The sequence below is a fragment of the Bombus vancouverensis genome, chromosome 7, assembly GCF_051014615.1.
Source record: "Bombus vancouverensis nearcticus chromosome 7, iyBomVanc1_principal, whole genome shotgun sequence".
Lineage (NCBI taxonomy): Eukaryota > Metazoa > Arthropoda > Insecta > Hymenoptera > Apidae > Bombus > Bombus vancouverensis.
In genome coordinates, this window is record NC_134917.1 from 9584845 (window position 1) to 9612555 (window position 27711).

At 31.3% G+C, this 27711-nt stretch overlaps 1 protein-coding gene across 6 annotated transcripts in view; it reads left to right on the forward strand.

Moving 5' to 3' along the window:
• The first annotated feature begins 232 nt into the window (after window positions 1–232).
• The window catches only part of cnc (NFE2 like bZIP transcription factor cap-n-collar), a 111738-nt gene continuing 84259 nt past the window's right edge, over window positions 233–27711 (forward strand). The window contains exon 1 of one of the 6 annotated variants that reach the window (XM_033338672.2): window positions 233–370. In XM_033338672.2, coding sequence (XP_033194563.1) covers window positions 281–370 — 90 coding nt within the window. In that variant the 5' untranslated portion in view covers window positions 233–280. Of the gene's footprint in view, window positions 371–1797; window positions 3142–11131; window positions 11272–15141; window positions 15503–27711 lie in introns of those variants that run through there. The other 5 variants (XM_076620096.1, XM_033338671.2, XM_033338673.2 and 2 more) reach the window with 5 other exon arrangements.

Consider the following 27711-nt stretch of genomic DNA (forward strand, 5'->3'; position numbering starts at 1 on the left):
GATCCTAATAACTGCATCATTGCGAGAAGGAAAATTTTGTTACAGAAATACTTGTCATTGAGTTTTAACTGAAACGTGGCTTAAAATACGAAAGTTCGCAACATATCTTCGAAGAAGGATTTATTACAGTGGCAGAGTGCTTTTCGAAATTAAGTGACGTAATGTATTTTACTTCCATGCGGGTAATTACCAGTAAAGAGTCTCCACCCTGTGTTTCCCAGTGTTCAAGTGACTTCTTTTAAAACAATATACGTTTTAAAATTAAAAAGTAAATAGAGACATGCTTCAAACAGATGATTTACCGCGTATGACACCATTGTCACCCGGCAACAATGCAATAGTTCTGAAGTTAGCAGAATTTATCAGCAAGGTAAATACTAAATGTATGAAAATTTGTGATGTACATATATGTGTAATCTGTGACTGTATATACATACATTTTTGCATATATACATATACTTATTCACACATGTGAATGCTTCCATACATGTCCACGTACTTGCTTGATCATTCATGAACTTGTATTAACAGTTTAAATATGGCAACTACGCACAGTGTGTACCAACATGACCGTAAGCGAAGTTCCTTTAATTTGATTTTATACAATTCCATTCCCTCTCTTTCTTTCACAAACATACGCGTAAACACACATTCTCTCTCTCTCACTCCCTCCCTCTTTCACCCTCTCTCTGTTCCTCTCGCACCTAAAAATAATAAATACTAATGCATTAACAAATTATAAGTTTCTAAAAGAACTTTCTTTTACATTTACAAATTGTATTTGCATTTATCACAATACAAAATTATTTATATAGGAATTTAGACGGACATGATTTATCGAATTATCGACAAATACTTTAGTTTTATATGAAAACTAAGAAAAAAGATACCTTAGTTGTCATTTTGCCATACTTCAACTATAAATCTAACTTGCAAATTATATAGTTTTTATTAACATATTAATGGTAGAAAATATGTACATTTATATTATTATTGCTATTCAAGTAGGATTAGTCAATATCATTATCCATTTAAACAATGTGATTTTATAATAAGTAACGGAATAAATTCAAATGACAAAAGAATAATTATAAATATAATTATTACTACAGAAAAGAACGACAGCATTCGTAATTATACATATGTGTAAATATAATCTCGAAAAGTTTTATTGTGTATACTCTGAAATCAGAATAATCATATATCAATAAAGCAATAGTAAAAAATGTATTATATCTGTGCATATGCAAATGGATGTTAACGAAACTGTTACGTAATGAGTGCAAACTTCCATGCAATAAAAAAACTGGTGAAAATGCAATGAAATAATAACATCGTTATATAAGTAAGTATAATATGTTGCACTTTAATAAAGCATCGATAATTCGTTTCGAAAATCAAAATATCTCTGCTAACCGTTACATTCATCTTCTGCTTAATTTCGGTATTTAATTAAACTATACAAATATGTACGCGTATAAATGAACTTGTGAAACATTTATGTTTATCTACTTTATAAATTACGCCGTAAATAACCTCGAATGAGTTAATACCACGTGTATTTGTATATTAATTTGTAAGCTTCATTGCATCATCATACAGTATCACGGTATTCCAATAGCCATTAGCATTTGAAACAAAGAAATTAATATTCCGTAAATTGGAATAAGAAATGGTGTACGTCAGAAATTTAAATCCAATGAGGACAGTTTAATGACAAACGGATTGGTCGTTTATGGAAACATATAGGGAGAAGCATAGACTTGGTGCGGCCCTGAGAAACGACGTTGCCGAAGTGAATGCTGAGTCACATATCGCGAACGATCTCTCCCAGGAAGGTGTGCTAGTTCGTTTCTCTGTGAAATGCACTGTATTGCATTAGTATAACGTTATCACTGTTAGAATTATAACATCATTAAACCAAAATGATTTAAGTAAGGAGGTACTTGGCGCTTGTCGCGGGCCTCGAATATTTAATGGAAACGAATTTAAGGCAGCTTTAGGCCCGGTAGTTCGTGTATCTGTCAGTTTCTACAATTAAATCGAAGTTCTTATTTTTTACTGGAACTGCAACGGTGTGTCAGTGAAAATGAAGTGTTAGTATTAATTCAAAGAAGTATCGCCTTGAATTGTCAAACGAAATTCGAGGCATGCGTAGGACGTGCGCGACGTGTACCGAAGTTTGACGTGGTTAGTGTGTGTTTTGAGGTTATTTTTGTGTTCGTGTAACTGACCTATACTTGTTTAAAGAGAGCTCCGAATCTTTATTTTCATTCTGACAGTCTGTCGAATAAGTTCCTTCAGCAAGAACTTTGAAAATCATCTTTCCTAATCTAATTTAAATTCTGTATTGGTTACACTGAAAAAAAAAACAAAAGTTTAAAGAGTGGTGTTTGATAACATTGATAATAATTAAGGACACGATATTGGATTCCCTATTACAAAGTAGTGGATAAAATTTTATTCATAGTCAGCGTATTATATCTGTGAACAGTCATGGAAACATTATTAAATATTCAGACTGATCTAAGACATCAACAAAACAACGGTTCAACAACGGTTTCTTTGTGATAACTTGCCTCAAAACGTGCCAAGCCATTGTGACAATAAGCTGAACTAATTCGGATTATAAATAAAATTGTCAATTGGAAGTAATTTAAATATCAAAAACACAAAATGTTGTGTATAAAGAAATTATACCACGAGGAACTATTCCAATTAGCATTACTACTTTCCTTGTTAAGACTAGATCCAGAATCCTACCTTGGTTTGGATATTCAAACCATAGGTGTAGGTTCGTTAGATCTAAACAATGGGTCTAGGTGGCACACTGATGTTCATACAATAGTTCATCGCCCTATCTTTGTTCACCCAAAAAACCTAGATTCTATGCTTTTAAATTATGAGAGAGATTTATTTGAAGACTTAAATTCATTAGGAAGATACAATAGAATAAATTCTGGTTTAAATGACATCCATGCATATCTGTTAAATACTGAGGAATCTGGAAGAGATGTTGATATAGCAGGACCTAGTATATCATTTTCTACAGACCTAACTAGGAATATAACATCACCTGACCCATCAAATTCTTCGCAAAGTCCTGACGAACCGGCTAATACGGCAGAACTTACTCAAGAGGTATTTTTTTTCTTATACTTGTTAATGTAAATTTTGGGTTTAACTTTAATTTGACCGTTACTTTACTTTTATCATTACTATTATAACTAATTCAGATGTAGAAGATACTAATGCGAGTACTAAAATTATTGGATAATTTTACATATGTTTGATATACATAAATTATACTTATTTTTTTAATGCAACAAAGTAATTATAATGCTGAAGCGAAGCATTTATTCCAAGATTTATTTGTTTTTATATGACAGTATTCATTACTTTTAAATTATAAATTTATAGTACAAAATATATATACCAGAGTTTTCTCTCCCTATCTTATAATTATAAAGTGTATAATCTTCTAACAATTCTTTTAATTAAACATTTTTTTATGTAACTGAGAAAATATTTTATAGTTCAGTATGTGTACATAAGTTGTTTATTTTAATTTTATTATTTTTATTTTACATTTATTTTAAATGCGCGATAATATTAACAAGTTAATAATAACTTAATAATAACTTGTTAATATTACCATGCATTTAAAATAAAAGTAAACTAAAAATAATAAAACATTTTTAAAATACTTAAACATTATTTTATGTAATGAAAATATTTAATTAATTATTCATCATTTGTTTATAAATTATCTCTCCTTGATAATATTTTATATTATCGCAATAAAAAACAAAATTTAGTTAAAAGATGCAACTTAATAACAGTATGCCGTGTCAGCGATCGTATTGTCAAAAATACATTATCACGTGTCCTTGAGTCCTTGCAATGACCTACAGCGGTCAAAAATTTTGCAATATTTTTAGTTATGTCGACCGAAGGCTTCAGTATATTCATATTTCCGATAATATTCATTTATTTTTAACCTTATAACGTTTTCTTTATATTCTATATTTATTTTCTTTCTATATTGATACTATTGAAAATGTTATATTTACAAGAAAATATAAAAGTTAAATTTTTTATTTTTAAACTTGTTTAGAATAAATCAATCACTGTTGTTATCTTGTATTTGAAATTTTGTGTACATAAAGAATATTGCCTATGTGTTAGTATCACCGACCGAGTACTATTGAGGTTCTCATTTTGCATTGAAGTACTATTCAAATTACGAGAGTATTTCCATATATTATCCGATATGTAGATACAAAATATTTCAAGTAATTTAAATAACTTTGTTCCGTCTAATTATATATAAAGCATGTTCAAAAGTAATAATTTAAATTTGAAGTCAGTAAAACAAAGACGAAACGTTTTATTTATATTTAAATGCAATATTAGGAAGTTGAGGCATTTAAAGTCGTTTCACTATATACCATATTTAGTTTATTGATATTTATAAAAGGAAACATATAATATTAATTAATAAAACTAATTAAATAAAATAAACAAGTTAACCAGGTTATTTTATGTTATTTTAGCTATATTTTAGCAATTTTTCTATCAGTTTCACATAAGTAGTATTTACTGATACCATTTTCTTAGCGATACCCTTGAATATCCAGGTCACCCATATCAGTTAACTAGGTTAATTAATTGCGTTTCTATTTTTTAATCCAGTATTTAGACGTGTATCGCATGCTTTTAGAATATCTTCAAGGAATATTTTTTTTATGAAGTATACTTCGAAAATCGCATTTGAAGAAAATTAAATACATATATCTCAATAAAAATAATGCTTTTAAAATTAATAAATTTTATATGAATTTAAAAATAATACCGCGATAAACATTTTAAAATTATGAATTGGAAAATTAAGAAAACTCAGCTTGCAAGGTAGCTAATTATTATTTTGTCTAAATGTAAATGTTCTGAACTATACATTATGTATATGTCCGTAAATCGATTAGGTATTCTCTGATTAGATAAATATACATATATATGTATTGTAAATCGCTCATGTTCTGCATACTGTTTGTGTATACTTCCTTCTACAGACAACCTTTGTCATTGGATCATACGATTTAATTAACTATCAATTTATTTCATTCCATTCCAATTGTAACTGTTACATAACATGGAAAACGGTAAATATTTTCTACACACGTAAAAATTTTATACACAAAGAGGGCTATTAAATTCCAAGACGTATTTTGTTACTTTTACATATACTATGTATAATTTTCAATTATATATTCCACGCGAAGAGGAATCTTATTGTAAGAAAAAGGAAGTACTCAATTGTGGAGATTTTAATTTTAGATATTAGTTTTTAAAATTCGTTTAAAATTATAAATAACAGATACAAAGAGTACGTTGATCAGTGTAAAAATCAAAATAATATTGTCCAATATACATATATAAGAAACTCTTCTCATTTATTTTATCAGTTGGCCACTAACTCAATGTACTTGAAGATTTGTAGAATGTCACAGATTTAGATACCGATGCCCTACGCTTCTCTTTTACAAAGACTCTTTTTGTTCTCCTGGAAACTTTCATTAGTACAGTAATTAAATATTTTGATCGCGGTAATTTATCTTTCTTTGATCAGTAAATTTGGTTTTTAATCATGAATTATAAATATTGTGGTTATAAGCGCATGCGACTTGTCGGTGATCGCAGACCTCTTTTTATCGCGTGGCACTGCATCATCAAAATTTCCTGCGAATTCTCGTACAACGGCCTCGATTGCAAAAATAATTGTGTGGAAATACACGAATATAAACGCGTTTCTGGTCGGTTTCGTGAAAAAAAGAGGCGAAAATGCCAGATGCGACCTCGATTCGTTGAAAATTGACGAAAAAGTTTTTCGAAACGTGCTTTTTTCTTTTTCGGAATCTAGTAGATATTCTTGCTTGAAATAACAGCGTATGAATATATTCTATGATTTATTGAGTGTTTATTATCAATAAAAGAAAAAATTAAGAATTTATTGATAACAAAATAAAAATTCTATTAAAACTTAATTCTTGGAATATAACTTATCTTTTACTTGTTTGCTATGGGCATATTTCTATTTATATACTAATATTAAATAATATCATAATATTTTCTAAAAATATAATATTCACATTAATAAAACATATATTTATTTTATTGAAGAATAGCGTTGCACATATTGTACCGATAAATTGACCAGCCGTCTGGTACAATCTGATAGAATCAAAGCGAATTATTTAACGGATTTAATTATCATCTATTATCAAAGGACACACATGTATTGCCTTTTTACGCAGTAAGAAACAATATTCGTTTATACAAACATTGCATTGTGCCAATTACCTAAATTTCTCTGGCAATTGGTGATATCATAAAGAGATGATATATTATAAAGAGAATGAGCATATTGTATTTCTTCTTCTACGCAATTATTATTACTCATAAAAGCGGAAAACAAAAGTAATATACAACATACAAAAGATACTATACTGTAATTGTATAACAATAATCAACATTTGATTTAAAATAAACAACTACTTAATTTAAGAAATTATAATAAAATAAATTATTATATAAATATATATAAGAATATTATTAATAAATTCAAGTAAAATATGAATATTATTTGATAATAAAAGGGATCAATTGTTATTAGTCCAATGTTCGTTGAACAAAGGATTTTATAAAGCACTCTTTATCTTCTATGCTGCCATTACTCATAATTTCTTTCTTCTTCTGTCATGTATTTATAATTGGCATTCTGCCGCATCCACTTGCGTTTTCTCTATTGCGCTGTATCCCAAGTTGTACATGCGCGCCTTTACTTTACTATATGTGGAGCAAAAGAGAAATCAGATAAGTTGCAACTATATTTGTAAAATATCTCTAATAAATATGAGTTTCGCAAGCGCATTTTAACTTTACATCACTTATCTGTATAACCTTAGCACGATCGACTGGTCATTACATATTGTTTGTTAAAATTCAAGTATCTGTTCATTGTCAACTGCCACATATTTATATTAAAAACGAGAATGGTATATATACATGGTAACTTCGCCACGTTGACATTTATTGCCGCTTACATCAGTGAAAATGTATTCTATTATTCACGATGTAGCTACTTATGTTAGCTAATAGTTAAAGGTTTAAGTGCTTTGCAGTTTCTGTTTTTTAATAAAAAATGAGATTTTTCAATAAATTTTAAGGTTGAATAGATTCTGAATGGTAAAATTAATTATGTATATTCCTTTTAATACAACAGCCTACATAAAAGGTATAAATATATGTAAATAATCTTTTAATTTACTTAAAACTGTAAAAAATCTTTGTATACTAGTAGTAGTAATCAAACGTTATAGTTCTTGCTTACAAGATTAATTTCTAATTTAATGGTCTGACCATTAAAATCTAGATTTCAATAAATTCAAATCATTTAGAAACTACAGGTGTTTCCTGTTTATAAATAGACAGTGTTGCCTTATCGTTTAGGTCACATACATTTGTTATTATTTTACGTTTATCTTTCATTTATTGTTCTCGTGTTACGCATAAGGAAGTACACAGGTTAGCAATATCGGCGTGTAGTTAAATTATTAAAATCTTTTAATTGATTGTATTCGATCTATAAAAAGCTTGTTTCCTCTAGAGTAATATCTCGCAAAATATTTTATAAGGACTTATTGCAAAAATATTTAAATTACATTTTTCCCCGCACATTTCTCTTGGAAATAAGATTATAATTATAACCTTCATTTTTGGGTATAATTAATTATGGTGTTAATGCTATATATACATGCATATATACATATATATATACATATATATATATGCATATATAAAACAAATATTCAATATTCGTGACAATCATGGTGAAACCCTGTTAGTGTGAAAACATCGGGGGCGGAGTTGATGTCATCGAATTCGTAGCAAGTTTTCATTCCCAGAATTAACCCATTTGTGTTCAGTTGATAAAATAAACAGCGAGTGAAAATGAACGTAAGAATAAAACTGCTGTTAAACTACTATTAAATAGGTTTATTGTTTCATAATAGAAAGAAGTACAATTAATTGGCCAAATTTTCTCGACTAAGGCGTGTCGTGGATTCAAATATATATTCAGTTAGATTAAATAAAATTGTCATTTACGTCAGTTTGTTTGACTTTTATTTATCTCATTGACCTGCAGACCGAATGGAACTTTAAAAACATAAGAACACAGTTGTGGAGATCAAAAATAGTTCAAAGAACGCAACAAGATATATATTATAATTAATGATGGTTTTATTGTCGATGACGTTCTTCGATTTAATATATACAGACACTGCGTCCAATTTATTTTCTGTCTTATATTTAACGAAAATTTTGATTACGTCTTTGCAAAAATCAAACAGTGTTTCATACAACATCTTCTAAGGGATGATTTGCTCAAGTATTTAAGATATTTGTTCGTTTTCTCTGTGTCGCTTTCTTGTTAAACTTGAATCACATTCTAGTTGAAATCGTTGCACTCATTACAATCAAACTCTTATTTGCAAAATTTCTCTTAACGCTGCTCGTTTAACTATTGGAGAAAACTTTGACGCTCTGCCGAATCGCTTTTTCCGCTAATGATTTTCTTTTTTTCTTTCCTCAAAAAATTGCCAATTACATTCTGACATTTGTATAAGAAGTTCATAATTTTCCGCTACATCGTTTCATTATCTTCTAGATGCAGAACTCACACCCGTATCGTTGTTTGTAATATGTCTTATAAAAGTAACGATAACGGCTTCCTCTTTTGCATAAAAATACAACGACTAAAATTTAAGCAACATTAAGGAAATATATTTAACTAAACACAGTTAAGACTCTATCATGCATAACATCAGGAATCTTTGTTTGAAATATTTTTCACCTTTTATCCATAATGAATGCTTAAGTATTCAATACATTATGATATATTGAATTGTTATTAAGTATTTAAATAATAAGAAGTTTCCAAATACTTTCGTTTAGCTTATTTTTGTACGTATTTATATTCGGAAACATAGCGTAGTCTGCCTTCAATTTTGTATGATAGACCTCGCAATGAATGTCTAGCAGCTTATCTTCTTTACTATTTAATGGCAGTGAAACGTAGCTAGCTATATAATACCTAATTGTTTAAGCAGCAATGCGTGTGTCCTTGTTTCAACGATGAATCTTTTCCTTCACTTCTTTCTGTAATAATATTTCCTTAACAGCGCATACATTCTCATATTTGTCCTCGAAGTTCGATAGGATTAGGATATTAAGCATTCTCGTAAATCTCCTTCGTAGCTGTCTCGCATCTAATTTCTGTTTCTCTCTCAAAATTTTCGATTTTTATTATGTATTTTAATTCCTAGAAGTATTAACCGTTTAGTTGTATAGTTGTTCAAGCAGAAGAAATGTTTACTGACGCCTTGTCCAAATTTATATTTATATCTTTCTTTTTAACAGTCGTCCTGAATGATGTTTATTTTTGCCTTCGACAAGACAAACTTAAATTCAGCTACGTACGTTTTTTGGCATTTTAATATCTGTTTACGACAATCGCTTTCGCAATATTGCGTTATATTTGAAGTAGAGATTGTCTGATATGCCTTAATATGATAGTTGATAACTCGGAGAGAATTATCTTATACATATGTTCGCAAGTGGAAAATTGTCCCTTTTTAATGTAATCTCTCTTAATGTTGTCTTGAAACTAGTTCAGTTTAAAGGAAAAATACAAATAACGACTCTTTCATAGTCTACTCAAACTTAAGGTATTTTTTAACATTAAAGAGATGCGATTGGCTTTAAAATGGCTGTCGAAAAGTAATAGTTTCAATACATAATACGAACTGAAAATATGTATTAATTGAGATCCTAATCATCATCTTCCTATATCTCATCAAGATTATCACGTGGTCAAATAAATGTCTCTTTCGTTTATTCCCTTTGATTTCACGCATCACTGGTCAGAAATCCGATTTGTTACAAATCCCACGGGATTTAATTCTTATACTTATGAATTAAATTCTTATTAAAAACATGCTGCCGATTTGGGTAGCACTTACGACATACACGTTAATAGAAAGCTTTTTGATTTTTATCTCTTCTTGAATAGTATATATGTATATACAGGATGTATATACAGTATATGTAAAAAAGAAGTCGAAAATATAGAATAAAAATTTTTCGTTTGAGGCTTTGTTTTCGAGAAAATCGACTTTGAACTTTCGCTCGGTACGCGTGCGGTACGTTATAACGGATCTTATTGTAGATCGTTGTCTCGATGGAAAAATTAAAAAAAAAATTTTTTATTCTATATTTTCGACTTCTTTTTTCGCGTAGAATCACCCCCTTTCCACTTGTACCACCAGTTACCAACCACCCTGTATATATATATAATAAAACATACTTTTAAAAAATGTAACAAGTTCAAAGAGACTATGTTTTATGTATGTATTTAGTTATCAAAAGGAAAGATATAATGAATGAAATATATGAAATTCTTATTTGCACTTGCGAAGAACAGAATTGTACGCTTATAATTCTTGATTTTATTTCCCTAATATATTGATAAACATTTACCATAAAATTACTAATAGTTGCTGAAAAGTACTTTATACATTTAATTGCAATACTCGTATCATTTATATTTTACTCGTAGAAGGAAAACTAAGCTGATTCATGATATGTAGATTATCTGTAGAACGTCATTTCGTTTCCACTAGATTGCTGTGATACGCATCGGAATCGTAAATGCAATATAAGAAGTATTTATTAAAATATATATATTATACGTAATTGACCTTGCCCATTTATCATTATATAAAGTTCGGTTACAGATTTTATTCACTATATTTCCTCTATAGAAAGAGTGTTTATTGACTTGTAAAGAAGATTTTAAAATACTTTATCAGGCGTAAAGATTTTTCGTTCGCGTCACAGAAATAGTAATCCATAAATTTTCATAAATCAGCATAGTAAAGATATGCAAATGATAACCCCGCTGACCCGATATGGTTGAAGAACAAAGGTATACACCTTTTCTCGCACGTATTCACCAGTTGGAATCCCAGTTGGATATCTTCTAGTGCGACTCGTGTTGTCCCCGAGATAAGATTTAGGTTAGCTGTTGTGTATGTGTGTCTTTCTACGTAAATTTACTAAATTGGAGTTACTTCCGGTTAATTGGCACGTAAGATGACGCGAAGGAAGAAAAAGCAGCCGCGAATGATCTCTGTCTTTGTACATGATGATGTAGGTTTCAGACTTTGCTTAATCGTTACATTAAATGTTCTCTTGTGAAAAATGTTGTGTTATAATGCTTTCCATATGAAAAAAATAAAATCATATTTTACACAACAATTTGTTTGAAATAATTATTTCAATTTTACTCAATAATTTGTTTGAAATGCTTATCTCGAAGATTACACTCGTAATTGTTATATTATTTAATATCTATATGTATAGTAAATAAAAATCAGTGAATAATTCATCATATACGAAGTATAAATAATTGCGACAATGATTAGAATAATATTATGAAATTTTAATATTATTTCATAAATTTTAACGAATAAAATATGTAATTAATTTATAATAGGTAAAACTATTTTATACAATATACATTATATATATATATATTTTTTGTAGTGGGAAACTAAAATAATAAATTAAACTAATAAATAACATATTAACAATGTACATATAACATTAGCACATAGAATTTTATTCTTATATTTAGAGTACCTACTTAGTAAAAAAAATTTGTATTGTTTTGTTTCTGTTTCAGGTATGTACTATTAATCCAACTTCATTTGGTAATGAACATTATTTAAACATTTTCAATATCCTACTCTTCTGTGTGATAAAACTAAGTCTTTTAGAATTTGTTAAGAAAAAGTTCTGTTGATTTATTGTACCAACATTTATGGTAAGTTTTTCATATATCGAATGTCGGATTACTACGATGAAATCTCTACCGCGTATAAATACGAGGTATAAATCTCATGTATAGCATATGAGGTTAAAGAGTATCGCCTCATTTGTTATTTTCATCGTTAAATCTCCGATTAATATTTATTATTTTAACATGAAAACATATATTAGATATATAGCAAGCAATAGTACACTCTTATGAATCAGAAAAGCGAAATAAGTAACATTGCAAAATAGTCATGGTACATTCGTGTCATCTTAATTTTAATGTACAAACATTTAGCAGTTTTAGTTACGTATTACGATTCAGAGTTTAAAAATTAATGATAGGAAAAAATGCACGAGTGCTAACTAAAAATACAAGAAATTGTGATTATTTGCAATTCTTCAGATTGTTTGGGAAAAGTGTTTTAAAAAGATTTCAGCCAAGGTTAACAAGATCGAAACCAGTCACAACAGCCTTTGCAAAAATAACTACATTCTGTGCTTTACAACGTCCGTTCTTTCGAGTGCAATGTTCTTGTAACCTTCGCAAATTGTACCCACGCATATTTGGCGTCAAACTCGTAGTATCTAGATTCTATGCTTTTCTCTTTTACCAATTATACATTCAAACAAGTTATAGAAAATAAAAAGTTCTGAAAAGTGCTTATAGAAGATTATAATCACTCTAGCTACATTTATATATATTTTTTAAATTATTATATTGATATAAATTTATATTTGTCAATATAATTTATAAGCATTGCATCTCTATTATTCTGTTTTGTCAACAGTATTTTTTCTTTATCGATAGATCGAAGTAATCGATCAGTTGATACAAGTGGTATCTTTATTACCATTTATCGGTTAAATCATTTTGTTCAATCAAAATGATTCGTTTAGATTTACTGTAAAAACTTATTTATCGATTACAATTTTTAGTGTTATTATTTTACATTTTGTTAATTAAATATACTTAACTTATACATATTACACTTAACTTATTCATTTGTTTGCCACTGTCATATATTTTAGCCTCGTTTTCTTATAAAAAATTTTGTTAATATTGTGATATAAAATAAAAGAGTGAACTATTTCTGATTGAGAGAAAATGTAATACATATTTTATTTTTATGCTATGCAATGTAAGCATGTATAAAAATACGCATACAAAAATAAAAAATATATATGTATTTTTAGCTAATATAAAATTCATACTTTTCTTTTAAGGATATCAATAACATTTATTTAAATTGCTTCTAAATTAGCATCTGTTATTGTAATAATTTATAGCGTGTATTATATTCGAAAACAATGAAACGTACGGATGGTACAGCAAATTACTTTACCTACTCTGATATATTAAAATATTGCATATGTCTCAGACATTTATATATTTAAGAACAATGTCACATTGCTTTATACACTATATTTCAAGTGTTACTTAAATAGTAATATTTCATTGTACTCCCCCCCCCCTAATAATAGAATTTCATACATCTAAATCAATGCAATTTAAGATATCTTAATATTATTCTTAGAACACACGATACATAGTACGTTTAATATTATCTTTAGCCGAAAATGACATACTGTATAATTAGATAGTACCCATCTTAGATACATAATAAGCGTACATAATTACAACACTGATTATACAACAAATTTGTTTAAACTAAAAAATAATAATAATTGTTATTAATTATTATTAATAGATGTGCATGTGTTACTTTACGCAAAGGTTAGTGCAACGTATTTTCTTAAATAATATCTTTTATAAATTCAGGAAAAACTCAAAGAAATTTAAGTACAATTGAATTCCACAAAAATTACGCAAAACTGCATTATCCTAACTATTTTTTAATTAAACGTTATTTTATCCTATATACGAAGGTAGTTGCACTTTTTAGAAGAATTTAATTCCTAAATAATTGTCACAAGAATTTTCTGAAAGTAAAAAGATCTTAATACAGTAAGTTACATAATCTTATATGCTGCGTACTTAGTCATCTTTTTTAAAGAGCGACAAACGCGTGTAATTATACCAGAAAATGTATGCCTTCTCCGAAAATTATAATTTTCATCTTTGGATCACAGACTTCGATACAATATCACTTTAGAAGTCATCGGGAAACCTTGAACCTAAGACACCTGACCGCGTGTTGGAAACTTAAACATGCACAATAACTTGATATGTTGGTTAATCATCCTATTAATCATAACTACACATACTGTTCTGAAAGTCTACCGCCAATTTTCTCTCACTCTGTGGTTATTTCCCCAGCCACTGCTCACTTGTGATTTGTGATGATAATTACCGACATAACGCTAGTGCGTGACGTAACCGACGCCATTCGCACAGTAGTATACAGTAGTGTACAAACGCTTGTTTCTTCGTGCGATATGAAATATCATACAGTTGGATGTCAGTTTCAAATAGTTATGAATTTGCAAAACTTCCACCGTAAACAAATAGTTTTATAAATTTTATGTATAATCACAGAAATTTCGTGTATAAACATGCAAATGTTGCAAATTTCGTAATCAATTACGCATTACAAACTTTATATCCGATTTTATCTTCTAGTATAGCACAAGTTTACAAATTCGCAATCGCACTTCGGATTTCTATACAGGCTCATTCCTTTTTTTTCTTTTCCGTTTTTCTTCTCTTTTTTTTTTTTTTTTTTTGAGATGCTTAAAAAGCTAGGTAGACGTTGATTTCGCTTTCTGAGCGTAAATATTGTAATAAGTGCTGTACTTTGAACACTTTGTATACATATTTTTACACATTACATGCATTCTTGTATCTTTACATGTTCCACACAGATAAAAAGCGACTAATAATAAATACAGATTTTATAAAGATTCTTTAGGCTAACAGAGCTGAGTAATTAACGATTCTTTTGGCCAATCATTATCTTATCACAGCGTTAGAATGTGCTCGTGAACCAATGCCAGTGTTAGTTATGGGTTAATATTAGTAGTCCCATAATATAAAACTTTCTCCTGTATCAAAGTCCGGAAACAATAATCGACAGTCGACTTAAGACCAGAAACAGCATGATTTTCGCTCGCGGCGAAATTCAACCAGTTCGTGGTATGGGTAGGAGCACTCCAATGCCTATCCGGTACTGGTCGTTATCTCCTCACATGCACAGACCAATCTGTCGTAATCGTTGTCTTCATTCTGGTCGACGTCGTCATTAAAGTCATTCTCCTGAGTAGTATCGTCGTCGATGTCACTATTTGATCGATACTATCAAGAATTGAAACGTTTTCAATAAGTATTCGATGTTGTTTTCGGAGTGTCTTTCGGGCAACGCTACTAGCATTGCTCGTTGATTTCTCAGTAAATCGATTTCGTGAAGTATTCGAGTGAAAACTGTGAGTTTCGACGAAACACAACCTAAAATAGCGGTGACGTTCTGCATCCAGTGAAACATAAGTGCGGTGTGTAGACCGAAAACGAAGTTTTTATCAGAGTTTTCACAGTGATATCTTTTAAGTAAGCTTTACTTTTTTTTAACTGTACGGAATATTTAACTCGATCAAAATGTCTATGGTGGTAAGTTGAAGAAAATATAAATCTAAAAAAAGAAAAAAAAGAAAGAGTCTAAATCTAGAATTGCTTAGACTTCTCCATCTGCTTCTATACTTTTTATTAAATTTTTACTACTGCATTTACGTCATTTTTTTTTTTTTTTAAGTAAGTTTGTAAAATAAATTTATTGTTTCAAGCAAACCATTTGGTCTTTCGATTCGTTCCGTTTCGATTTTCGAAAGTTGTCAAGTATGTTTCTTTCTTTAATATCTCTAAGTTCATACATTTAAGAAAATCAATATAAAAAGAAAATTTAATCGGTACGATTCAAAGTCCTTTTATCAGTTGCGTAGGATACAGAAATATAAAAATATCATTCTTACCGTAATTATTAAACGAAGGTACTTAGGTACTACATGCCATATCATAACCTTACTTTCGGACGTTGATGGAAAAATATTAGGAAGGACAATTAGCTTCGGTCTTCGATAGATTTATCGCTAAGACTACTTAAATATCTGTAGTTTAATGTATATTAGACCCGTTCAATATCAGGAAAGCAATGTACTCCAAAAGTACTGAAGAGCAAAAGTCAGATATTGGAAAAGTGATATATTGCAGAATGTTATGGGAACCCTCTAGCGGCGATTGCCGAAAGCATCTTTATTCCACATAGAGTTAAACTTAAAATCATTTATTTGATGGAATACAATAAAAATTCTGTTCCTCTGTTTCATCCTCTTGAATCAATTTTTAACTTAAATTTATTGTTTTTAATTGTAATAATTTAATATTTAGTTAATTCTCTTACTTGCTATAACCTTCATTTATGGGTTTATTAAGGTACTGTATATATATATAAAATTGTGTTTCTTTATAGTGTCGCAAATGAATAAGTAAAACAAATAATTTACAAATATACATGTTTTAACATATTGCTTTTTCAAGATTTTTTTATTTCCTTTATCTCTGAGTAAATTAATTTCTTCGAAATTAATTTGTTGCGTAGGTTCGCTCTTGGTAGTAAATATCACTTCTGATTTTAAATTCTTTTTTGCCATTGATATACAGCTTGATCGTATCTAAAAATCATCCTCCATGGTTTTTCGAGTACTTGCAATAGCTGAACAAAAAAAAAAAAAATATTTCGAACAAAAAGTGACCAGCTTTCAATCGGCTACAGATCGTGATATTGAAAATTAAAAAAAAAAAGATTTTATTTCGATGAAAAGGACACCTCTACTTTCTTGTTTTGTAGAAATCTTTTTTAAGGGAAATCGTAGAAATAAACAACTACTATATTGTCTTTTCTTATCTTTCGTACAATAAGTTTTACGACATTAGAGTTATAGTATCCTTTAAACTAATCGTTCTTCCAACACAAGTACCTTAATACCTTTTTGTAAAGAATTAAAAAAATTGCATCAAATGGTGTATAACAAAATGTATTATTCCGTTTAAAAAAAAATAGAGCTTACCGTGACCTTTCATCGATTTTTATTTTTGAAATTTTCAATATCACGATCTGTAGTCGATTGAAAGCTGATCACTTTTTGTTCGAAACATTTTTTTGTCCAGCTTTTGCAAATGCCTAAAAAATCGCGGATAAGTAGTGATTTTCAGACCACCCTGTATATACATCTATGATTATACTGTTGACACGTGCAAAGCATGGCGCAATAATATATTTTCTTGGCATGAATCGTTCCTTCAATGATTAGAATCATCGAGCTGGTGTAAATAAAACAGTTTTCCACCTTTAAAGATTCGTTTCCTGACATCGTATATCTGTAACATACTAATAATTATTTTTTTATATAATGTACAATTACATAATTCTATTCAGCAATATTATACAATGGTTCTGTTCTCTTTTTAGTTGAACTAAACGCAGAAGAAAATCGCAAATTAAGTTAAATGAAAACTAAAGTAGTTATTAAATAGTTATTCATCGAAGAAACGAAGATCTTGTTTTTAAAATTTACATATTTTTCATTTATTTTAAACATACCTGAGCTTCTAGAATACATCTTATTCGTAAACTCTTCAAATTACTGAATTTTGAAGCAATTTATTTTGATTTTGTATTGTATTTATACTAATCTATTATTATTAAAAATCTATTTTTTCAAAATACATAAGGTGCTTTAAACTATAGTATAATGGTCGTTTAATGGTTAGAACTTCAGTATAGAAGATTAACTATGATTTTGGTAAAACATAAATTTGCATAACTAGTTAAACACGTTTTCGTGTCCAATTTTAATAGATTTCGCATTAAAAGATTTCGTAGATTACATTATATGCTCACGTTACTCATAGTAACCTTAGGTAATAGAAGGAAATTATAAACAATGCTTACAAAAGTTTATTAATTTTTCCAATAGAACAGATGAACTTTTCAATAATTTCATGTCAGTTCATTATTTTTTAATATTTTGTAATAATTTATTTTTGATGAAGTTATCTTATTACAAGCTTTACAAGATCCTATTATAAATTCAGTAATAAAATCACATTTATTTTATATTCAACGGAATACAATGTTATTTGATCCAGTTTTTGTATAGGAAAATGGTTATCGTATTAACTTTATACTTCAAAGATACTCTACTGTGTTTTTCAGATTTTCAAAGATTTATAACTATTATAAAATGACTATCAAACAATAATATGTTTCTTCTTGTATTTACTTTCTATTAAAAGTTTCTTTTCTGTAAGAAATCAAAAACTCTACAACTTTGTGTTACTGGAGCATTTCTTATTACATCAATTTTATTGTAGCATTATATCAAGCAACATTATATAACAGATAGTATTTACTGTATCTGTAGGTTCAGAATAATATCACAAACTAGTGGTTCGGCTAGTTTTATCGTTATTAGTTTAGCAAACTAGATTCAGTAAAATTGTGCTTATATAGTTAAGATTCACTCAGATAAAGTACAGATAAAATGAAGAGTTTATGGCTCTTTCATATGTTACGTAATAAAGTTTCAATTTGAGGAAATTATCAGAAAAGTGCTTGTTTAATAATTGAAATATTCATAATAGATTGGTAAGATACGCGATATCAGTATGTTACTTAAAATACTCATTTTTATTGGGTATGAGCCATATCTTTTGCATCAGAATTTTTAAACCGATACTGAAGTGTACATGTACCTATAGCTGAAGTAAACAATGTTTAATATTTTAAGAAATTTAATACTATGGCCTTATCAGAGTGTTCGAATACTGAAATAGTTTTCATTGTAACATATCACTAGATAGGTTTCTCCTCTAATGAATTTATAGTTTAAGTATAGTTTTTAACAGAATATAATAAATATAAAGCAGAGACTTAAGAGACAACATTACGTCATCAACGTTATCAAAGAAAAATTCTTTTGTAAAGTTTCTTTCATTTTTCAATTCTGTAATCCGACATATGATGAATACTTATTGTTTAACGAAAATATAATTCACGCACATAATACGATTTTAATTCATTCAGCACGAAAGTTTCTACGTGCACTTGGAGAATTTTAAAGAGTGTAGAAAAATAAATAAGCTCGATTCTTGGTTTTTCTATTGAATTCCACTTGTTCAGCATTACGATCTTCCGGTACACGCATTTTGCGTAAAATTTATCCACAGAGGAGCAGTCCTCGTTCAATACGATTTATCTTACCGGAATAAATTCGACAAGTTACCGGTTGATGAAACTTCGTATAAATTATCTGAGTTGTTATCCAGCGTTAATATGACTCCAATAGGTGGCGATGGAAGCACATAGGATATTGCAGATTCCTATATCGAATCTCAATGTGAAAATATATTCAAACGCGTGTATTTTTTACACCTATACATATGTGTAGCTTTTCATTGGACATTTCTATTACGTAAAATATTGAATTTATGAAGTAATATTATTGGGAAAATTAATTGACTAAAATAACATTGCTCGAAGCTACCTGTATATCTACGAATCACGACATTATAGCAACCTAAATCAAAACTAAACAAGCAATCAGGATCGTTCCTCGGTTATGTCGGCTTCAGTTTGACAAATTATAGTAGCTTCAAGATAACAGGTAAGATAAACACCTTGATGTAGTAAAGGTGGTCTCGCATCAGGTTGTTGTCAATGTGTCAGGACTTGTTCTTTGGAACGGTTCAGAACTGTACCTTGGCATAGCACATACATTATCTATGTTCGTTCAAACTACATCTTATTTTTAATATTCTTATTTTCTCAGCTGATTCCATATTCGCTCTTTGAAAATATAAAACGAAGTATTAGAATTGTATTATTAGATTTTAACACACGAAAATTACATCAAGTTGGTTATTATTAATTTGTAATAAATAAAATTCCTATTATATGAAATATGAAATTAAATTCTATATGAAATTAAAATTCTGCTAAAATTTAAAAGCTTAACAGTTACATTGAAATATTTCATTTCGATTCGTATTAAAAGAAAGTTTCTCCTCTACGCAGAATTAAATTTCTATTCTATGCGTAATAAAGTTCCTACTCACTGTGATTGTGTATAGCATTATAGAGTTTTGTTGGTAATTTAAAAAACCATAATTCCGGTGTTATTATTATATTATACATTCACAGATTAATTAATTTAACCGCAAATGTCTACTTGTGTGTCAAATGAGCCGACAATTGATGTTTCTTCAAAGACTGCCGCTAGAGGTTTCAAATGTATAACTTATTGTGAAAAATGATGGTTATGACAGACCACCTTTGACGTTTACGTAGAATTTTTGTAAGATTACCATAAACACGTTTGCCACCCTCTATCACGGACAAAGTAGGTAGAATAGTTTTGCGTCCCTTCTCGAGGAGAAATGTTGCGGCAATGACTAATGATACTGAAATACTTTGGAAAGAGAGGACCACGAGAAAACATAGAAGAGAAAGTCAGGAACGTACCACGTCACTTTAACCGCAATTTCATTTGACTTATTATAGCTTTAAAAAGAAAATTAATTTTTGTTAGTGAAGTTCTTTTCTTTTCATCACAAGGCTATTGTATCAAGTAGCTGAAACGTAGGATTATTTGGATCAACCAAGCTCCAATGTCTTGCAATCTCTCGAACTTCGTACCAAATAATCCAATTCGTATATTACGAAGCGCTATGAGCTTTTAAGCTATGAATAAGAAAATGTCGTGTATTTTATATTCAACGATAAAAAAATATCCAAAAAACGAGGAAATAATTCAAATAATCGTAGGATTGGAGAAATAAAACAAAAAACAAGAACAAAAATAAAAATGAGATTGAACAAACGTTTCAAGTTCAGCAAGCTAAGCAATTTTAGAAATCGTCTTTTCGACAGTTTGCGTCAATAATAAACTAGGGGACGAATTCTCGTTCATTAACAAGAAAAAAATCCACGATTGGCCAGTAATTACGATGATGGGAACAAAGACAGTTGTATAATAAGTCTGGGTATGTCGGCATAGTATAATGCAGGCGTTATATCGGAGATATTATCGGTACTTACATCGGTGTCTCTTTCCGTCAATCGGCTGTCCATCCAATTCCTTGAAGCTGCCGACCTATCGAACTCTGGGGTGGATTCGCGATTCTTGCCTTAACCTTCCTGCCGTCAGCCATATCCGGCTCGTTAACATTTTTTTAATCGACACCGTGAGTCCGAATACTCGGCAACGTGTTCACCGTTGCCACGATACTCGGTTGATTCGTGCCGGATGCGTTTACACTCCTTTATAGCCTATAAATTCAAAGGGACGCCGTCTTCTTCATTTGTCAACCGCCTCTTCGGCCCTCCTTGCTACGCCTTCTAACTATTCTACGATAAGAAAGGACCATCATCCCACTACGGCCAGTCACGTCGATCTTGCTTTCTCTGCTCTTTCTTATTCCCTTCGTCCCACTCTCCCTCCTTTCACCGTCTCATATTTTTTATACGGATATCATCACGGAATTTATAACTTTTCTTATTATCTATTGGCATAATACGCGTGTACGCGTGTAATACGAAGTATGAGAATTATAGGGGAAGAACGTGATATAAGTCGCATTTCTATTCTTTCTATAAAGTTTCACTTCTATACGGCGTACGTATTATCTGGTTTTTCAATTGCCAGTATATTGCGAGTATCGAAATATTTCATCTTATTCGTTTATATACCTCGATCCATACGTATGACGAAAAGTATTTACCTTTTCGTTATTTTTATTCACCTGCGCCAGCAATTTAACGTAAAATAGGTTGACGAAGTTTGAAGCGAAGTTGGAAATAATGCGCGATAAAAGTATCGAAGTAAAAAAGTATGTATGTACGTATAGATGTAAGACATCTGTAAATGTCAATTGGCCAATAAAGCAACACTTCTGCCGCTATAACCAATTAGCTGAAAGAGAAGAAGCAAGGAAAACCAGAAACAGAACGTGGGATCGTAGAATGGCAGCGATATTGTGTCATAAGAAACGTGTCGTGTTAACGTCTAAACGGTAACAGTAACGGCAATATAATGATCGTAAATAAAAATATGGTCATTAATATACCAAGGTACTTTCATACTTCATTAAATATGTATATTACCTGATAAATAATTCGCACGTTGCTTCATACTATTTTTTATACATATTTTTTTATAGTTGTATATAGTCTTATTATGTAATTTTTTAAGTATTATTTCTCAGGAACAATTTCAAAGCTGCAAATACGATATTCTTACGTAACCATGAATCATTATTGCTTTATGGTACGATCGTAAGGCAATCAATTCCAGGAGACGCGGCGGCAAAAGTTCGAGAAGTGTCTCGCTATTCCTCGGGGATCGATTCTGTCGCGTCTAATTCTTTCTATCGGATGTTTAACAACAGAAAAATACATTCAAAATTTAACGGTCAGCTTCCGATGGATCAAGCGATTCCGTTCCCGGGGCGTACAAAATGTCTCTGGAAATATTTTGACGTCGAGCAAGATCCCCGTGTGATCGATGCCAGTTCCCCAGAGATTACATCGTGAATTGCAGTTTCTTCGCGGCGGACGCGCACTGCATGGACTGCAGTTCTCCGTTTGATTCTCACAGAAGCGCGGCTCACGACGAATCAAAGCGACCCGCTAACATCTGTTCGTTTCTACAGTTTCTTGGATATTCCCGCGACTTTCCACGATCAACCGCGTCGATGGTCGTTCCGCGTAATCACAATTGCCGTGGATCGTGTTATATGGATAATTCCAAGTATATTTGCAGAAGAAAACAAAGTAAATGCGAAACGTTTACGATTCGCAACAGAGTTATTTACGAGTATATAAACTAATTGGAAATAGATTAGGATTACCTAGGAATTATTTACAATGGCGGTGCTGCCACGGAACGATCTATTTTATAAACTTTTGCGCGAATTTTACAAGTTCGCGGCAAAGATCATTCTTACCTATCTTTATCTTTTCCTAAGAAATTTACGGGATACCTACAGTTAGAAGACTGTCCAGACTTTAACTTCTTAAAAGTTCAATTTTGAAGTTTGCGACGAATAATCAAGCTTGTACATTACAAGCCACGGGATTAGTTTTTGATATAATAACGTCAAAATGAGAACCATGTACTTTTAGCTGAGTAAGAAAAATATCGGTAGCGAAAAAATGATCCTATAGTGAGATAATATTCAAACAAAATTACATCGAGTGAAGTAGTAGCTTGCAGGGGTTAAATATTTGCTCGAACTCGAGCGACTTTGACTAATCTGAAGCTAAACCGAAAGTCTAAACTTTTACGTACGCAATCAGAGTCTTACAAAAATATATAAACAAGTTTAGCGCCTTCACATTTAAAACTTTATTGCGTAAAATTCATGAAAATCAAAGAAGGCAGATTTTCGGCGAAGTTTTATGATATTTTAACTACGAAACAAAGAATTCTCGAAAGAAATATCGAGAAAGGGTGGCGTCACTCAGGGGGTTGCTCACACTGGGATTAAATTTGCCATGAAAATTCACCATCAGTGCAGTGGGGATGTTGTCCACTGTAGAATATTTAAAATCAGTAGAAAGTATCTGCAATATATTGTCATGATACGTGAATCGTAGGGCAGACATCGAGTCAGTAGAAATAATTAACGCCTTCGAAAGTCTCGTACGAAGAGGACACGAGGTGATTAGTTCGGCTAGTCTGACAGTCCAGAATCTTATTTGCACTAATGGCGGCCATAACCGAGTGAAGGCGTCCGTCGTGAAATCGCTGGACGCAAGACCGGTTTTCTTCCCCGCGTAATTACAAGCTTCGAACCGATCGCGCGCTATCTCAGAAAAAATCGCCGCTCGATCTGCGGATCTTGTCGATTTAATCAAAAACGACATTTTTATGGGTTTTCGCGGAAGCATCGTACGCCGGGACACGTTAATTATTAATAATCGTCGAGGAACGGCGAAACCGACGTCAAAAAAGTAATCTCGTGTATAGAAAAGCGAAAGAATCAAGCTTCCTAACATCGTGTAGAAAAACAACATACCTACCTGTTCGATTATGTATGACTCCGAGATTGATCGTAAAGGAAAAGAATTTCTCCGATGATTAACTTAGCCGAGAAGAAGTTGACTTGTTTCGAATTGAAAATAAAATTTGCCTCATCTATTTGCCATATAAAAGATTATACAGGTACACTGCATATAGTACGCATGTGCGTGTAACAAATCGCGCAACAAATTAGATCGTTTATGAATGTTACTGTTATATATCGTTATATACGATAAATAAATATATAAATCTGTAGGAAATGCGATTAATATAAAATATCTACAGCTAAGATTATCGTGTAAAATTATCGAGCAAAAGATTCTATGTCGTCTATGATATCACGTATATTAAAATGAATTTTGAGACATTGCCATGGCGTTCGATTAACGTTCATCTTGAAGCTACGAAAGAGAATCAAATATTAGGTGTTTGAAATAACAAAAGACGGCATAATGTAGAATGTACAAAATGATTAGCTCTAAACTTTACTTAACAAATATATGCCATACGAAATCACGTTAAATGTAAAACAAAATTTCCCAACTTTGCCTTACCTTGCTTTCCATCTTGATCCGATAAGTTAGCCGCTTCAAAGCGATCCACCGATGCCAAAGAAATCTATCCGCGTAGTAATTAAATCGAAATGGACGTATAGATAAAATTATAATGCGTTCTATGCCTTAAGTACAGATATTAGTGAGACAAGTCTGAGGCGTACGTTGAAAAGCACGTGCGATAATAGAAGATAACGCTATACGTTAATAATTATAATAAGATTTATAGTTTCCTCTTTAACGTCGAGCCGCGCACATACTCTTTTTTTCTTCTTCTTCTTCTTCTTCTTCTTCTTTTAAAATTATCGCCCAGCGTTTCTTGTTTCATCTACGATCAACAGTACACGCACGTCTTCGAGGTATATACGAATAAAAAGCGGAGAATACATAATACGTGGGCTTGGCGGTACACCTCGGATACATCGCGGCGCGGGGGTTGAAAAAAGAGAAGGAGAAAGAGAAAGAGAGAAAGAGAGAGATAGAGATAGGTACGCCCCTGTTGGGGTGAACGTTCGTGACGGCATCGTCGGCGTTCCCTTTGTACACACGCACCGCCCCTCACTGCTTTTGCCTCTCACCGATATATCCCACAACATAAGTACGCGTTCGCCCTCTCCTGCACGCTCTCCCCCTCCCTATTTCCCTCTCTCCCTCTCTGCCTCTTTCACCAGTTCGACTTGCGTGGATACATTATACGAATTACATTGATGATACGTCGATGGGACACGAGATAGGGGCTGGTTTGGCTCCAGCCCGCGTCGATAACCAAACTATTTTTCTTCGGTCAGCCGAGACGGCTGATCTTCCTACCGACATCCTCTCTTTCCTTGATCAATCTTTCTTTCTTGTCTTGTTTTTTCTTTTCCTCCTCTTTTTTTTTTTTGTTTCGTTCATTCTTTTTTTCCTTTCTTCTTTTTTATCGCAAAATGATTCATTGACAAAACGGGTAGATTCGTCGAGAAGTGTAATTTTCTAGAGATAGCGGCGTTTAAGGGTCGTTTATCGTGATTGATAGGAGGAACGGAGTTTCAGCGTGTTGAAATATTAATTGCCGTGCGTGAATGTTCGTAATTCCATTAATTTACGGGACTCGAGTTATCTCAACGTTTATGGAACAGGAATTTTTCATGGAAAACATATATCGAAAATAGGGTATAAGCAAACTATCTTTCAGTATTCTTGGAGCACCGTTTTCTTTTTTATTTCGAATTATATAAGGCGAATAGCTGTGGAAATTAAAAGAACTGTTCGGTGCTTTGCTTTAGAAGATAAATAGATTGTGTTCTGTAATTTACTTCTTACCCTAACGTGTTTCAACTTATTCTTCAACTTATTGTAAACATGCGCGCAAGTTTTATACAACTTGCGTAATTTTAATTCCCACGCAACTACGTCATTCTATTGATTTGATTTCTACATTCTAATTGTAAATGTTTGTCATTCATAGTCCTGTATATATATATATATATATACACATATATATTTCTGTCCTATATGCTTTAACGTATCTTTTATATATTTTTCTCTCTCACTCTCTCCCTCTCTCTTTTATCGTTCGTTTATCAGAGAAAGAATAAATTGTTGGAACTATTTTTCAAAAATATTCGATGCAAAAGTGTATTCAAAAAATCTGAAAAATGTGTTCCGTAGAGTGGAGGTATGTTCTGGTAGTGATCGGTGCTCTGTGGCAAGACAGGCGTCCCCCAGGATACGCTTCCTCTCTCCCTCCTCGCGTCCCAGATCCTGCAGGATCATTAATCAAATTCCCCTTTTAGCCGCGCCTCCCTCTTCCCCCTCCTTTATCCCCTCTTCGTAGTACGACGGTTCGGCCGCCATTACTGTACGGCTGCGTGCACGACGCATTAATTAAAACCAGGAAATTAATGCTTTATGCTTTTGAATCTCTCTCTTTCTCTTTCTTTCCTCCTTTCTTTCTTTCTCCCTTTGTAGAAGACGTAACCCAGCCTTTAGAAAGTTGCTCAATTTCTTTAATCAACCTTATAGGAATTCAACTTTTGAATCACCTAACGGGACACTTTTCAAGAAAACGTCCTATTAATGTATAGTGATTGATTAGATTTCTCGGGTATTCTTTGATACGGGAACGTCTACGCATTCGATGGTATTTCGATATTGTAACTCCTGTATTTGCTTGAACAGTTATGTAGTACCTACTTACATTTTTTTCCTACAGACCGATAAAGTTCGTGTGAAGTGCGATTATGATAACGTTTTATCAGTTAGCCAAGAATGTTTACAAGGATTTTCATATTAAAAATTGAGCGACCGAGTGTGAATCAGCGAATGAGAGATTTTCTTAAAATGTTTGCGAAAATTCTTGACACATGGTAATGCAGAATTATTTTCGCGACACGTAATTTTTCGTTATTATTAATGAAGCATTTCCGTGAACGCGATTTAGGTATCTTCGAGTGATTTATCATTAGAACAATTTTTCCCACCCATTTGCACGCAATGCCTAGGTACTACATTCATCGCGTTGTTTTCAAGTATAACACATAGATGTAACGTGATAATTAAATGAAAACAAATTAAAACACATACGCAAATCATATCAGGTTCGATCGCTGCTGCGACTCTTTAATTTTATGTTTAGATTTCGCTTTTTAATTTCAACCGAAACAAGGGCTTTTTTTTAAGAAGGAGAAAATCAATGTTTTAAAGAACTTATCATCGTACAATATAAGCGAGAAATCGTATCAGTAACAATTAATTTGCGAAATTTTTCTAAGTAAAAATAACTTTACCAAGAACCGGATGAATTTCTTTAGTTGCGCGATACCGCGACCTATTCGATGGATTTGTAGAAACTTGGATAAAAATTTCTTTCAGCGATATCTACCATCTGATAAAAAAGATGAATCGGAACCGGTAAGAAAATGGTCCTTTACAATCCCTTTTCCGGAAAGAGCAAGAAGATGAATAGGCGTGACCCGTGGGACCCATTAGCGGTCAGTGCCTATCTTGGTTTACCGCAAAATGTTCAAAGGCACTTGTAACTAAGCGAATATTAAATAATTTATGAATGGCAAGTAGAATTTGCGGAACATCATTCGCTACGGTTCCTACCTTTTTTTATTTATAGCGTAGTCATTACTTTACAAGCAGTGCAGAAAGATCCTTCCCTAGGATTTTTCATTTAGTTACACTTCCCACTTCATGC